We start from the raw sequence: 17,053 nt of genomic DNA, 5'->3' as shown, positions 1-17,053 counted from the left end.
GCTTATGTCTTTGATGCGTCACTAACTGAGATTTAATGATACGGGTCACGTCTTTGTGATAAATCTTCAATGCACCGCTACCTTGGAACGGCATACTGTAAATTATAGTACAAAACAGCTAAACGTGCCAAAATAAATATGGCGTCTGCCGCATTGAGTCACTTCCATTTGGAGCAGGTGCATGTTATAGTTTTGTCGTCTTCACATTAAAAATAGAAAACAAAGAAGTAATGGAATAAATCCATCAGTGTGCTTAAATGGGAAGCTTCGTAAGCAAACAAAGTGTTGTGTTATATGTCACCAAACGTGAAAAAGTGTTTTTTAAAGTTTATTCTATTCCCTCTTTCTACACGTCGTGGAACATTAAAGTGGTAGTTTTTATTGCTTACTTTTGTTGATATGCAACAGGATATTCCCAATCGTTCCGAATTTTTGTGTTTCAGATTTTTAATTTCATAATATAATAAACAGGGTGTTACAAAAAGGTACGGCCAAACTTTCAGGAAACATACCTCACACACAAATAAAGAAAAGATGTTATGTGGACATGTGTACGGAAACGCTTAATTTCCATGTCAGAGCTCATTTTAGCTTCGTCTGTATGTACTGTACTTCCTCGATTCACCGCCAGTTGGCCCAATTGAAGGAAGGTAATGTTGACTTCGGTGCTTGTGTTGACATGCGACTCATTGCTCTACAGTACTAGCATCAAGCACATCAGTACGTAGCATCAACAGGTTAGTGTTCATCACGAACGTGGTTTTGCAGTCAGTGCAATGTTTACAAATGCGTAGTTGGCAGATGCCCATTTGATGTATGGATTAGCACGGGGCAATAGCCGCGGCGCGGTACGTTTGTATCGAGACAGATTTCCAGAACGAAGGTGCCTCGACAGGAAGACGTTCGAAGCAATTGGTCGGCGTCTTAGGGAGCACGGAACATTCCAGCCTATGACTCGCGACTGGGGAAGACCTAGAACGACGAGGACATCTGCAATGGACGAGGCAATTTTTCGTGCAGTTGACGATAACCCTAATGTAAGCGTGAGAGAAGTTGCTGCTGTACAAGGTAACGTTGACCACGTCACTGTATGGAGAGTGGTACGGGAGAACCAGTTGTTTCCGTACCATGTACAGCGTGTGCAGGCACTATCAGCAGCTGATTGGCCTCCACGGGTAGACTTCTGCGAATGGTTCATCCAACAATGTGTCAATCCTAATTTCAGTGCAAATGTTCTCTTTACGGATGAGGCTTCATTCCAACGTGATCAAATTGAATATTTTCACGATCAACGTGTGTGGGCTGACGAGAATTCGCACGCAGTTGTGCAATCACGTCAACAACACAGATTTTCTGTGAACGTTTGGGCAGGCATTGTTGGTGATGTCTTGATTGGGCCCCATGTTCTTCCACCTACGCTCAATGGAGCACGTTATCATGATTTCATACGGGATACTCTACCTGTGCTGGTAGGACATGTGCCTTTACAAGTACGACACCTGTGGTTCATGCACGACGGAGCTCCTGCACATTTCAGTCGAAGTGTTCGTACGCTTCTCAACAACAGATTCGGTGACCGATGGATTGGTAGAGGCGGACGAATTCCATGGCCTCCACGCTCTCCTGACCTCAACCCTCTTGACTTTCATTTATGGGGGCATTTGAAAGCTCTTGTCTACGCAACCCCGGTACCAAGTGTAGAGACTCTTCGTGCTCGTATTGTGGACGGCTGTGATACAATACGCCATTCTCCAGGGCTGCATCAGGGATTCCATGCGACGGAGAGTTGATGCATGAATCCTCGCTAACGGAGGATATTTTGAACATTTCCTGTAACAAAGTGTTTGAAGTCACGCTGGTACGTTCTCTTGCTGTGTGTTTCCATTCCATGATTAATGTGATTTGAAGAGAAGTAATAAAATAAGCGTTTCCGGACACATGTCCACATAACATATTTTCTTTCTTTGTGTGTGAGGAATGTTTCCTGAAAGTTTGGCCGTACCTTTTTGTAACACCCTGAATATTTTGTGAAAATATTGTTCTGATATTTGCAAGCCATTGGTTACCCTGGACGTAAATATAGTTTCAGACTTATTCATATTAATAATGTCAAAAGATTTCGGAAATACGGAAGCGTCCGATACCACCCGTCTGCGTTGACCCATGACGTCACAAATATGGCGGAAACAAAAACAAACACACACTTTCCACAAGAAGCCTAATGACACTAACGGGACAAGCGCGGGAAATGGGGTGATTTGGGTGGGGGGCAAACTAAATATAAACAAATTTAGACGCCTTGCGTAGCTACAACGTGTAAGTGAAGACAGCCATGCATGAATACCCACCCACCTCCCCAGGGGTCGTAACCCCTGCAACCCATAGAAGATAAAGATGCTTCAGTAGCTGATTAGTGTCTTTTGTCTTTTTTAAAAAAAAATCTCACGGGATAGAACGAACAGATCAGAAAAGTAAATAAAATAAGATAAAACAGAACTGGAGACAGCCACACTCAAACCAAACTCCGCGCCGTCATGACGTCACACACAACACCCTTACGTGAAAGCCGACGCGTGGGATCGGACGCTTCTGTCGACCCAAGATTTCATACACTATTGGAGTATGCATGCCGTTTTGGTATCAAAGTGCTCCACAATAACAGTTGTCTTACAAAGTTGACAATTATCAGTCATTTCTGATACTGTTAGTTTTGTTTACTTCCGACACGTTCTCAAACTCTCCGAATCAGTTACATGAAAAACTGGCCATTTTAGAGTTTTGATTCCTCTTGGAAAAATTTCTAGAGTCGTCCATGCCTTCAACGTGGATAGTTAGCTTTCTTTTCTGAGAAGGAGCTGTAGGTAAGACTCGTAATGCACTGAGAACTGCTTCATAATTCTATAAAAAAAAAGGATTCTTAGAGAAAAGTGTTTCCAATTGTTCTCATTTAGTCATTAGTTTGTAGTTTAATAACGCCTATGAAAACTAAATGTCATTTATCGATTTAAAAATAAGCGTTCAAAGAAAATTATTTTTTAGTCTGAAGTTTAGTTAGACTCTGATATCGATGTTCTGGTCCAGCCAGGTCGAGGGTGTTGTGGAAATGTTCTACCCTACCGCATCAGCCGAATGTGCTTACAAAAATACACTGTTAATCGCAGAGAGTCTTACTCCCAAAATTCTTAGCACACAAGTTACAATATGAGTTGAGAAACACATTCCTTGCTCCAACATACAGTTGGTTTGATGATCACAGTTGTAAAATTATAGAGATTCAGCTCTACACAAGCAGGTGTCGAGATTGTTACTACCCACAACATGAATCTGATACACACTGTAACCTCAGTCCCACACCGTATTATACCTCGATAATTATAAATATAGATCTCAACTGTACTTCCCTGACTGAATTCTGTATCTGCAGTTCTCTGTTCCCATTCTTTAGTGTGCGGACTATTTGTTTGTCTCTCCTAAGAATCGTGTGGCGGGGATTTTCTCTGTTATTGTACAAGTTATATTTGTAATCCCAAACAAATATGGCCCATTGCATGTTTCATGCCAAGCTCAGTGCCAATGGGAAATACCAGTTTTATATGCCAATTCGATAGAACAACCCCCAAGTATTTTAGAGCGATATTCGACTTGACATATATCACTTGTCATAATCTTCGCTGCTTCTTCTTTATCTGACTTGCCCTGTCTCATGTGCCAGCCCTTGGAGTGGAATATGCTTGCTACTGACATACAGCAACAGTTGCGAACCCACTGATGTAAACCAATTACTGTGTTAAAATATATTATGTGTGCTACAGTTATTATTATTAAAATCCTTGGTGTGCTATTTTGAATGTAGAGCTGATTGCAAATTATATTTTGATTTTGCATCTGTGCAGCTGTAATACTAGGTCGCTGCTGGAGTTTTGGTTACTCTTAATTTTTCTGCTCATGTTAATAGGTGTCATTGCCCAAATAGCACACCACTAGACTACTTTCAGACTGTTACATTTACTTGTTTTGTGTTGAAAGATTTAGCACTACACAGATCATTTCATTTATTACACAATATTGGCCCTGTAAAAGACACACATCAATATACAACACAGTTTCATTACTTGTTGATCCAAAGACACGATAGCAGAAGTGCTGTTGACCTCTTTTTGATACTCAATTAAATACAGACGTATGTAATTGTAACAGATGCCTTTCACCCTACTGAATAAACATATAAAATTCCACTTAATTTTTTCTATGCAGTTTTAAGAAATGTTATAATTTTATAATCATGTATAATAAAAATGAAGCAGTGTTGGAAATGTTACTTAAATGAATTATATTTCTGAAAAATATTGCACACCGAATTAAATATAGGTTCCACTGACCCTCCATGAATGTGAATGAACAAAGAGAATTCTGTAAGGAAAAAATGCAATAATACCACTATGACACTCCTTCCAAAAGGGAGGCTTCTAGATCTCAGGCAATATATTTTATGTTTAAGATCATCTCATACATACATGCAGAGGACTGCAAACTAATGATTGTCTCATTTACAGGTCTGTTAGCTGTTGTGGTGGCTGTAGACGGACTCAAAGCAACGGCACTTGTCCTCGGAAAGGTGAAACCAAAGTCTACTGAAGCTCCGCCAACTGACACACCCCTTGATGAAGTAAGTTTGTACTGATTTTGTGGTCACATTACATAGATTACCATGAAGAGATAAAAAATTTTATGCCTGTTCATTCACACATGTGTAATTTGATACTGCATTTTTAGTTCTATTTATTGGTACTGGTAGTGAGAGTAAAAGACACAAATTAATGAACCATTTATTGTAGATCACTCAGAAAACCTTTAAGATATAGTTGTTCAGTTAGTTGCCTACATTCCATGTCTTCAAGAATTGTAAGATACTCATAGCTAAAATATTTTTAAAAAGGGCTAAAATGCAGTTACCATTATTGTCATCAGTTATGTATGGTAGCCCGCATCTCGTGGTCGTGCGGTAGCGTTCTCGCTTCCCACGCACGGGTTCCCGGGTTCGATTCCCGGCGGGGTCAGAGATTTTCTCTGCCTTGTGATGGCTGGGTGTTGTGTGCTGTCCTTAGGTTAGTTAGGTTTAAGTAGTTCTAAGTTCTAGGGGACTTATGACCACAGCAGTTGAGTCCCATAGTGCTCAGAGCCATTTGAACATTTAGTTATGTATGGTAGTTGCTGAATATCTTTTTCAACACAGGCATGAAAAAACAAGTAAGCTGAGTATTATTTCATCAAAGGTTACTGCTATATCGAACTGAATAATGTTTTGTGTCAAACATGTCTGATGAACTCAAAAAAATTACTACACTCCTAAAGGTGACAAAATTACATTCTTAATTTTGTGCTCATTTGATAAATGGACTTCCTCATCCACTGGCATCCACACCTACATGATTACTCCACAATTACTCCACAATTAACACTTAAGTGTTTGGCAGAGGGTTGACGGAACCATTTCTGTCTATTTCTGAACCATTTCTGTCTCAGATAGCATTTGGAAAAAATGAACACCTAAATATTTTATTAAGATGGCCATTTCTCCCTGTGCAGTCAAAAGAATAGTTTGACATTCTTAGGAGAAACTCGTCACTACAATATCTGAAATAACTGCCATATGAAAGACAGTGATTTCCTCTGAACTATGTTGAATAAGAAATATGAAAGAAGGTGTCTGTAAAGGAAATATGTGTTTCATGCAGCTGTATTTTGTTATTTAATGTTTTCCAAAATGCCTCTTTAAATACGTGTAGCCCAAAAGAATCTTCTCAGTATCATGTATAGATGGAAGGTATTTCCCAACAATTGAGTTCAGCTCCAGTCATGAAATCAGGAAATGAGATATTTGCAAGCAGTTCATTGGAAAAAAGTTTGGTAGTCAGGTGAGTTTCTCATCATTCAAATTAAGATTTGACCCCAATGGATAACACACTAATATTTTATGAATCAGTGGAAAGACACACAATGGCTGATAGTACACACTGAAATAGATCGGTGAGAAAAGTTGAAAATTTGTACTAGACCAGGACTCAAATCTGGATTTACCACTTCTCATGAGTGATTGCCTTACCACAGTAGCCATCCAGACATGGTCCTTGACTGATACAATTTTCCAATTTTCCAACTTATAATCACAATACTGACTCATTAATCCTCCATATTCACAGTATTCACTCATTCCTGTAAGAGTTCGAGCACATGTGTGCATCTATACAGAAAGGATTACTGGGGCTGCATGTATGTATATATATATATATATATATATATATATATATATATATATATATATATATATATATATATATATATATATATATATATATATATATATATATATATATAAAAGCATTCGTTTTGTTTGCAAGCTGAAACACCATTTAAAAATAAAAGAAGGGGAAAGCTAGAAAAGTTAGAAATTTCAATTTGCTCTATGGTCCAGTTTTTTTCTTCAAAAATTGCAAAGACTTTTTTCATTAAACACTTTAATATCTCCAACACAAAAGTACTACAGTACCCAGTCATTATCACCTATACTAAAGATGATTGGGTTGAATATGGAAATGGCTTCATAGCAGTCAGTCCCAGGATTTTTATGTCAATTATCACTTCTTTTGGTGCTGTCAATGTTTCTTAATGTGAAAAATTGAGTTGTACTGCGGTCTGGGGTCCATGTTAAACTGGAGGAGGGTAAGGGCATCACATTTCCTATGGAATCATGTGTAGTAAAGAACTGTTGTGGTTAGACCAATTTTCATTTTGATGACAACCTTAAGTTCTTTTTACCTCCTTTGTCACACACAAAGAATAACTTTTACAAACTTACACATGTATTCCTCTATTCCGTTTTGTATGTATGTATGTATGTAGACCTGCTTACTAACTTACAAGACCAGGATCTGACTCAGACTGAATTTGCACACTGGATTAAAGGCAATTGTTCTGGTACATCATCCAGTTCAAATGCTGTTTTTAGGCAGTTTCCCAAGATCATTTAGACAAATGCCTTGTTGATCTCAGTTCTCCCATTCAGAAAACAGTATGCACAAAAAGTTAAAGTAGAAATCTGCACAGAACAAAACATATGGGTAGTGCACACAACTTTATTTCCTTAAGCTAATTGATGACTGGGCTGCAGGAAAGGCATGTGATCATGACATTTGAAAGTAAATTATGGACATATCATTAAAATTAACAAAAGTGAACCTCATGACTATGGGACCATTACTAGTGAGAAGAACACTGAGCATCTAAAAATTCATAAACACAACATGATCAGTGAAGCACCAAAGAATTCAGTTTTTTTAGCTAAGATGCCTCTATCTTCACAAAGTGTGAGAGCCCTGTAGAACAGCATTTAAAGTATGTTTCTCACTTGGCATTAAATATTTTCTTTAAATGGGAACCATAGTTATTCTTTATCATTGTGTTGTGATCTTGTGCACCTCTCCATAACAACAGTTTCTACCTTTTCTATTAAAACAAGTTTGTTGTGTGTCTGTATATATGTATGTATGTATGTAGTGGAAGTATGGTTATTCAGCTAGGTTGCAGGGTAAACCTTCAGTAACATGTTTTTTTGGCACTCAATTAATTGTTTCATTTTGTAGATCCTATAAACGGAAATAGAATTGAATGCCGTATACAGACAACCTTGCATCATTTATGGACAGCAGTTCACTGTAAGAAAACTTTGGTTAGAATGCTGGTGTAACAAAAAATAACTTTGGTGTTTAGCTTGGATAAAATAATATGGTGGGTACTTCATCTACATACATATAAACATCAAAGTTCATGACAGACAGTGGTTAGTTTATTGTACTGTAAGATACAAACAACAGCAAGGCCACAATGAACTCAAGTATGTTCTCCTTCCACAAACAAATGAACAACAGCTGAGAACAACAATCCAGGTACTGATACAAGCAGTTGCTGACAATAAGTATGTGGATGAGTGCCTGCTGCACTGTGCTTATAAATAGAGGGGCCCTGGTAGATAGCTCGACAGATACCATGCCATGTGCACAAGTCACGTGTGCTATTGGCAGAATATTAGGAGTGTAGTGTGCCAGTGATCTGGTGCTGCATTGTGTGTCCAAGTATTACATACAGGGTTACAGCACCCCTCCCCCCTTGGGGAAAGGATGCCTCACCAATGCAGGTGACACCCATGACCTCTGCAGCAGACACCACAGGTGATGATAGCAATGGCAGGAGGTAGTTCTGGGCCAGAACCAGTGAGTAGGAGGGGGGGGGGGGGGGGGAGAGTTAAGCGGCCATGGACACATGCAGTGGCCACTGCCCTGCAAAGTACCATAAGAAAATGCTGATGATGACGGCGCTGGTAACATCTCGACGTCTGATCCATAGACATGGTGGATTGTGCTGTCAGTGAAGGGAATGGCCACTCGGTCACCAGGGACACTGGTGTTGGAGGACCAGAAGGTGCTGGTCTAGCTGGCCAGGGAATTGCCAGTGGGAGTGAAGCATTGCACAAAGGTGTGGCAGTAGGTGCCAGGGGCTAACCCCAGAAAAGAGGCAGGAGGCAGTGACATCCAGAACGAGGGCAGGTCCACCCTTGCAGCAGAGTTGCTCCATGAAGATGGGACAGGCTCTGAAGAAGAAAGTGGAGGCAGTGGTGGTGGACCCACAGCCCTCACCATGGTGGGAAGGTGCAGCTGGTTGTGGTGGTGCACAACCACCCCATCACTGGGGTGCACCATTTGGAGGCAGAATCCTCAGCAGCTGTGGACCATGGCTTGCATCCACTTCAGTGAGTGATTGAGCATCCCAAGTCAAGACTGTGAAGCCAGTTTCAAACCATGATGATGGAGCAGTGTTGGCAGGGCAGCATGAGCAGATGCAGGAGGGTGTGTAGCTGGTGATCACACAGCATCCAAGGCCAAAGTACATTTTACCACCAGCATAAACCTGTAGGAACTCAAGAAGCATGTCAAAGTGTCATCCATGGAGGGGTCCATGACATACTTCATTTGAATCTTGAATGTGTGGATGAGATGTTCCACCTTGCTGTTAGATTGCGGGTGGAAAGGAGGAGCAGTCATGTGGCAAATGCCTTAACTCACACAAAAGTTTTGGAAGGCCTGAGAGCCAAACTGTGGACTCTTATTCATCAAAGGCATATAAGGTGATCCTTCAACAGAAAAAAAATTGTGGAGAGGGCTTGAATTATAGCTACAGCTGACATTGAAGGACAGTGGATAATATATGGAAATTTGGAGAAAGCATCAACAACTAAAAACCAATAAGAATTTATGAAGTGTCTCACAAAAACAACAGACATGTTCCCTTGGACACTGTGGTGTGGGCCATGGAGAGAGCGTCACTCATAGCACCACCTGTTGGGTAGCACAGTGAGGACAGGCTGTTACAAGATGTACATGCCAATGGACCAATAATTTGGTATGAAAGACCCGCCCCCCCTTCCCCCAATATCCTTGATGTAGGAGCTGAAGCATATACCATCATAGGGTGCCCAGGATCACAACCCTAGGTGACAGCCCGCCTTTAGCTAAGAGAACAAAATCATAAAATACTGTACAGCAGTGATGGGGCAAAGTAGTTACACAAAGGACCTGAAGACTTATCTGGAGGCCTCTACAGCTGAATGAGGGAAGGCTGAATGAGGTGAACAATTTGAGGCAAAACTGGATTAGCAGTGACAGCTTCTGTGAACCAGGAGCTTGTAATAGGAAGCTCTTCCGTTGTATATTGTGCCTCAAATCTTAGGTGTTAACAAAGGAGTTTATGCTGATCAAAAGTAGGATCCAGTCCCATTGGAAATAAAGACCGTGCATTGACATTGGCATGCTGTGCAGTAATTTGAAAATGTATTTTATAGCTGTAGCAAGACAGAAACAAGGCCCAAAGCTGGAGGTGATATGCTTTGTTGGGCAATGAAGCAGAAGGATTAAATAATGAATGTCCACTGGCAGGCTGATAAACACTAAAAAGGAACATTCTTGTGGGTGTGGATGTGATGGGCCAATGTGGCTGCACCAAGAATAAATTAGTGATAGTAAGCAATTTTAACTAAAAATACTTGGTGTTATTTGACATTTACAATGTGAGGCAAAGCTGTGACTATGGCAACATGATGACGTAATGGCGTAACATCATCCTGAGAAACCTCAAACCCCAAATAAACAATGGATAGCTGAAAAAAGTGTGAATTGGTCAAGTTGCATTTCAACCCTGTCGGCAGGGTGCTAGCCACTTTGAACAAAAGGTGCTGATATTGGTGCAATCAAAATGCCATGTTAATTATAAGGAGAAGTTTAGAATCTTCATTGAATGGAAGCTGTAAATGTGGTTTTTTTTTGGAAGGGGGTGGGAGGGTAGAGGGGTGGCTTGCCTCTGGTGCGAGTTCAGACAATAATTTCTCTGGATGGGGGCAATGGGTAGGTGGCAATGATAGATTGAGTGTTAACTGAAACATAAAGGTCACCACAGAGACAAAGTTGACCAGTAAGTTTTCTAACAATCCTGAGGGAAGTAGGCCACTCACTCAATGTAATAGGTTGTATGACCCCCATGATGCCTGCCTGTCCAATTTTGATTTCACTTGATGACGCAAAGCCACTGGAACAGAGCACATGTGGAAAAAGTGCACCTGCGCTGTAGGTTTGAGGGTAATGTGGGTTGCAAAACTAGTAGCACAACCTAACCGCTCTGCAAAAAGAGACAAGAACTTGGAACACAGAGAATCTAGCTGCTTGTAAGGACCTGGTCGGAAATGAGATGCACCATATCCAAGATGGAAAAACCAAGCCATTGAAAGAATCAAGACTGAACAAATTTGCCTTGCCAGCATGATTAATTACCAAAAAAGTGAAAGACTGAACCACAGATTTATAAATAGAGCGAGCTGTAAATTGTCCCAAAATTGGAATATGTCGCTTGTTGCAACCCACAAAACATAGAGTAACTGGAGATAATGCCAGAGATCCTAAATCCACATAAGTTTGTGAGTTCAGTAAAGTCACAGCTGTGCCCGCTTGTAGTCTGAGCACTTTTTTCCCCATCACTTGCACTTTGAAAACAGTGTGTTATGATTAATAAGCATTGGAGACATACAGTTAACATCCATGTCCATGTTTGCAGGAGGGGGCTGGGAATGACACACAGGCACTATATGTCCTTTTTCCTACAATTTTTCAATTGTTTTAAGTTGCCCAGTGCTTAGGGCAAGCAGCCCTTTCATATTGCATGACACAGTATGGGCAAGATGGGAGTGAAGAGCACTGCTGTTGCTGTGGTTGTTGTTATTTGCCACATCACTGTCCAGTGTAGTGCAGAGGCTGTGTTTGTGCTGCTGCTGCTGCTGCCATGCCATCTCCCCCCCCCCCCGCCCCCCCCCCCCCCAAGTGACACTGACTGACACTCGATGACCAGGAAAAGGAGCCACCACGGCAATGTCACACTAAGCCTCCTGTCTTATCTCCAGCATTACTAGATACCTTGAAAGCCAAAGATGGATTCACACACCATGTCAGGAGCCAACCAATGATGGTATTATCAATGTAAGGACTGGTGCGGCTGTTCATGACAACAATAGAACTCCCCCCAGGGGGTCCACAACTCTTTTGTGGATACGTGCATGGCGAGCACGGGGCCCCGAGCCATTGCAGCCTTCTTTCTCTCCCGGGCTGCATTTCCTTTCCCTTCCCCTCCATACTCCTTTCCCCTCCATACTCCTTTCCCCTCCATACTCCTTTCCCCTCCATACTCCTTTCCCCTCCATACTCCTTTCCCCTCCATACTCCTTTCCCCTCCATACTCCTTTCCCCTCCATACTCCTTTCCCCTCCATACTCCTTTCCCCTCCATACTCCTTTCCCCTCCATACTCCTTTCCCCTCCATACTCCTTTCCCCTCGCCCTCTCCTCTCCCTCTATTGGTGTCCTTGCTTATGTTGGCCCCCGCTATCCTCCTGGTTCTGTTGGTTTTACACTCCGGCTTTGTTGCGTAATCATCTCCTCCTTTTGGCATTCCTTGGTCCCCCTCTGGGGTTTGACCTCCATTACAAAGTTTCTCCTCCGTAGTGTGAGCCATTTGGGGAAGAGCACCTTACCTAGTGTCTCCGACGTGCGCCCTCCTAGTACATTCCACCTTTTCTTTCACGTCGTTGTCTGATGCTAGGGTGCACAGCCAGCACGGTAGCCAGCCCGTGTGGTGGGGTCGCTATGTACCCTTTTGGTTGAGCCCCCTGAACACACAGGGATCACACTTCTGATACTTGAGCTTTGACCACCTCATGCATGCCTTGGAGTGGTTGCTCGTCATCCTGGAGCATCGGAACTCCCGGCAATAGCCGCCGTGCCAGACGGCCCTTGCTGTGGGCTGGGTGGCGCCCGTGGGGAGAGCCCCTGATCGGAGTGGGTGGCATCAGGGCGGACGCTATGCAAATGAAACGCATACGGGTCCAGAACTCTGGCCGTTCTTCTGCGGCCGTCTCTCTGCGTGGAACTGATTCCTCAAGTGCTGCTTCTCTTGCCCCTTCGGCCTTCCCTTCCATGGCTACCCCCTGGGAAGAGGGTCAGGCCCGTCGTCTAGGGGCAAAACCTTTCCCCCGTTATCTAGTTTGCACTAGGACTGATGGAGATACTTTCACCAGTGTAAAACCTTTATTCTTTGTGGAACACATTGAAGACAAGTTTGGCGAAGTGGACTTCCTGAGCAAGATGCGGTCGGGTTCGTTGCTGATTAAAAACTACTTCAGCTGCCCAATCTGCGGCCTTCCGTGCCTGTACCCATCTTGGCACAATTCCTGTGTCCATTACCCCCCACCAGTCTCTAAATATGGTACAAGGTGTGATTTTTCGAACTTCGGGACAATCTCGGACGGCGGGGTGTTCACTTTGTTCGGCGTGTTCAGAAGGGTCCTAAAGACAATCGTATTGATACTGGTGCCTTTATCCTGGCCTTTGAAGGGGATACCCTCCCTGAGAAAGTTAAGATTATGGTCTATCGCTGTGATGTGAAGCCGTACATCCCACCTCCTATGAGGTGTTTTAAGTGCTTGCGTTTTGGACACATGTCTTCCCGCTGTTCACAGGCCCCTCTCTGTGGTGACTGGACGTCCACTCCATGAGGGGAGTCCCTGTGTTCCCCCTCCTGTCTGTGTAAATTGTCATGGTAGTCATTCTCCACGTTCACCAGATTGCCCAGTATATAAGAAGGAAAAAAAGATACAGGAGTATAAGTCCCTCGATCGTTTAACCCACACAGAGGCCCATAAGAAATATGCACGACTCCACCCTGTGTCCATGACATCTAGTTACGCCTTGGTTACATCTTCACCCCTTCCTCCTCCTTCCTTACCCCCATTCCGGACCCCTCTCCGCCCCCCCTCCCCTGCGGCTCCCACACCTTCTCCTATGGGCGCTGCTCCCCCTCCCCAGCCGGAGAAGTGTCCCACTCCTTTGGCGTCTGCCGGTCAAGGGCGCCTCTCCCGGGATGCCCCTTCCCGGCACCTTCCAGGCCAAAGGTCTGCTGCCGCGTGACGACCGCGAGAGCCGCGGTCTGTCGGCCCCCAGGTCGCCCGGTCTCTTTCTGTTCCTGATCTTGCTGCAGCTGGCTCCTTCATGCCACACAGCCCTCCTCGATCTCGGCCTGAACGGAAGAAGAAACATAAGTCTCGGGACAAAGAGCCTCTGGTGTCACCAGAGGTCCCTTCCCCGACTTCACAACCGGATTCTGACCTGTCGTTCATGGATGTCGCCCCCTCCTTGTCGGTAACGCTTGGGGACCTGGCGGTATGACTGGATTTAAAGTGTTCAGCCCTCATTTAAACCATCGTCCTGTGGTTTTCCAATGGAATTGTAATGGATACTATCGTCACCTTCTGGAATTGCAATCCCTTCTTTCGTCCTACTCTGCAGCTTGTGTGGTTCTCCAGGAATCTCATTTTACTGATGCTCACTCACCGACCCTCCATGGGTTCCGTGTTTTCTGTCGAAATCGGGTCGGACCCCTGCGGGCTTCTGGTGGCATTTGTACATTGGTCCGTACAGACATTGCTAGCACGTGGATTTCTCTTCAAACTACATTGGAAGCGGTTGCTGTTAGGGTCCACTTCGACTCTGCAATCACAGTTTGCAATCTTTATCTCCCTCCTGACAGGACTCTTACACCTGCTACCTTAACCGCCCTTCTTCAGCAACTTCCTCCTCCCTTCCTCCTCCTTGGGAATTTTAATGCTCATCATCCTTTGTGGGGCAGTGCCTTTCCATCTAGACGAGGTCTTCTTATAGACCAATTTATTGCAGACCACGACCTGTGCCTTCTTAATGATGGCTCCCCTACTCATTTCAGTGCTGGTCATGGTACCTTTTCTGCCATTGATCTTTCTCTTTCTTCTCCCTCTCTCCTCCCTTCATTACACTGGTCGCCACACGACGACCTTTGTGATAGTGACCATTTCCCGTTGATTATCACGCTCCCTTCCCGCTCGCCGATGGACAGGTTGCCTCATTGGTCTTTCCAACGCGCCGATTGGCCTCTATACACTGCACAGGTCGCGTTTTCTCCCTCTTTGTCGGGTTGTATTGATGACGTCCTACGTGACGTGTCTGACGCGATTGTTCATGCTGCTAGCCCTGCTGTCCCGCGCTCATCTGGACCCTTTCATCGCCGGCAAGTCCCATGGTGGAGTACGGCTATTGCCATTGCCATCCGTGATCGCCGTCGAGCTTTGCAACACTTTAAGAGGCACCCATCCGTAGCCAGCCTTACTACCTTTAAACGCCTTCGCGCTAAAGCCCGTTATTTAATCAAACAGAGCAAGCGGATATGTTGGGAAAAATTTGTTTCTTTCCTTGGTTCTACTGTCCCTCTGTCACGGGTATGGGCTACACTTCGCTCTCTCCAAGGTTGCCATCGGCAGTCCACCCTCGCAGGCCTTCACCTCCCAGATGGCATTTGTACGGATCCATTAGTTCTTGCAGAACATCTAGAGACCCATTTTGCAGTGGCATCAGCGTCAGCCTCCTATCCAGCTGCTTTCTTCATCAAAAACAGCGGGCTGAAGCTTCCACCTTACGTTTCACCCCTTGTGAGTCAGAATCTTACAACGAACCTTTTACTGAATGGGAATTTCTTTCTGCTCTATCTTCTTCTCATGATACGGCCCCTGGCCCAAATTCCATTCATAACCAACTGCTTCAACATCTCAGTGCTCCACAACGGCAACATCTTCTTCGGGTGTTTAACCGTATTTGGCTCCAGGGTGACTTCCATTCTCAGTGGAGGGATAGCATTGTGGTTCCTGTCCTTAAGCCTGGTAAGAACCCCCCTATCTGTTGACAGCTATCGGCCAATTAGTTTGACCAATGTTGTTTGTAAGTTACTTAAACGGATGGTAGCCCGTCGGCTCAATTGGGTCCTCGAATCTCGGGGTCTCTTGTCCCCTTACCAGTGTGGCTTTCGAGAGGGACGGTCTCCAATCGATCATTTACTCCGCTTGGAATCCGCAATCCGGCAGGCTTTTTCCCAGAGCCGCCATTTGGTCGCAGTGTTTTTTGACCTTCGCAAGGCCTATGACACGGCCTGGCGTCATCACATCTTACTTACCCTTCATCAGTGGGGTCTTCGGGGCCCACTCCCGATTTTTATCCGCCAGTTCCTGATCCATCGGTCATTCAGAGTCCGAGTTGGTACTGCTTTTAGTTCTCCACGGACCCAGGAGACGGGCATCCCACAGGGTTCTGTCATGAGTGTCCTTCTTTTCCTCATTGCTATCGATGGACTTGTGGCCTCTGTCGGTCCCTTGGTCACCCCTGCCCTGTATGTGGATGATTTCTGCATTTGGGTTAGTTCCTCCTCGATGGCATCTGCAGAACGGCAGCTCCAGGTAGCTATACGGCGTGCCTCTGTATGGACCCTCTCACACGGGTTTCAATTCTCTCCTTTAAAATCGCGAGTGGTCCACTTCTGTCGCCGTACTACGATCCACCATGATCCAGAGCTCTATCTCCCTGCACAAAGATTGCCTGTGGTCCCACAGTTTCGTTTCTTGGGTCTTCTTTTCGACAACAAGCTCACTTGGCTGCCCCATATCAGACTTCTGAAGGTAGGATGTTTCCGTAAACTCAATGTCGTTCGCTGCCTTGCCCACTCCTCTTGGGGTGCGGACCGTTCCCTCCTCCTCCATCTTTATCGTGCTCTAGTTCTGTCTCGCTTGGACTATAGTTGTCAAGTTTATGGTTCAGCTGCTCCTTCCACACTGCACGTGCTGGATCCAGTCCACCATCGTGGTATTCGTTTGGCCACCGGTGCCTTCCCTACTAGCCCTGTTCACAGTCTTCTGGTTGAAGCTGGGATCCCCCCCCCCCCCCTTTCTGTTCGATGGTCCCAGCTTCTGGTGTCTTATGCCCTCACTATCCGTTCTTCTCCCACTCATCCTTCCTATTCTATCCTGTTCCCAGACCATGGACGTCGCCCACCCGACTCCCGCCCTTGGGCGGGTTTACCGGTTGGGCTGCGCCTTGCGTCTCTTTGCCGTGATTTTCAGCTTCCTTCTTTGTCCTGTCTTCCTCGCTCCCTCCCCTCCACCCCTCCCTGGTTAGTTCCTCGGCCTTGAATTCAGATGGATCTCTGCCGAGGTCCAAAAGATTCCATCTCCCCGGTGGTGTTCCGTTTCTTTTTCCACCAAATTTTATGGGAGTTTCGGGATGCTGTTGTTTTTTTCACTGATGGCTCTAAATCTGCTGATCATGTTGGGTATGCCTTCACGTCCTCTGTTGGAACGGAAAGTTATCTGCTGCCACCTACATGTGGGGTGTTTACTGCGGAATTGATGGCAATTTCCCAGGCCCTTACCTTTATTAAACAATCCCAACACAACCGCGTTTTGTTATGTACGGACTCGATGAGTGGCCTTCTTGCTATTGACCGGTGTTTTTCGTGCCATCCCTTGGTCTCTGCCATCCATGACCATCTCGCTGATATTCACCGTGCTGCTTGTTCCATTGACTTCCTTTGGGTCCCTGGCCATGTGGGTA

The 17,053-nt window shown here is 44.6% G+C and overlaps 1 protein-coding gene across 1 annotated transcript in view; it reads left to right on the top strand.

Moving 5' to 3' along the window:
* The window catches only part of LOC124555446 (proteoglycan 4-like), a 314,385-nt gene that overhangs the window by 267,400 nt on the left and 29,932 nt on the right, over positions 1 to 17,053 (top strand). The window contains exon 3 of the mRNA XM_047129358.1: positions 4,554 to 4,666. Within this exon, the coding sequence (XP_046985314.1) occupies positions 4,554 to 4,666 (113 nt within the window). The remainder of the gene's footprint in view (positions 1 to 4,553; positions 4,667 to 17,053) is intronic.

This window comes from Schistocerca americana, chromosome X (genome assembly GCF_021461395.2).
Source record: "Schistocerca americana isolate TAMUIC-IGC-003095 chromosome X, iqSchAmer2.1, whole genome shotgun sequence".
Lineage (NCBI taxonomy): Eukaryota > Metazoa > Arthropoda > Insecta > Orthoptera > Acrididae > Schistocerca > Schistocerca americana.
Note: the sequence above shows the minus strand (reverse complement) of the source record. Positions and strands in the feature narration are given on the sequence as shown.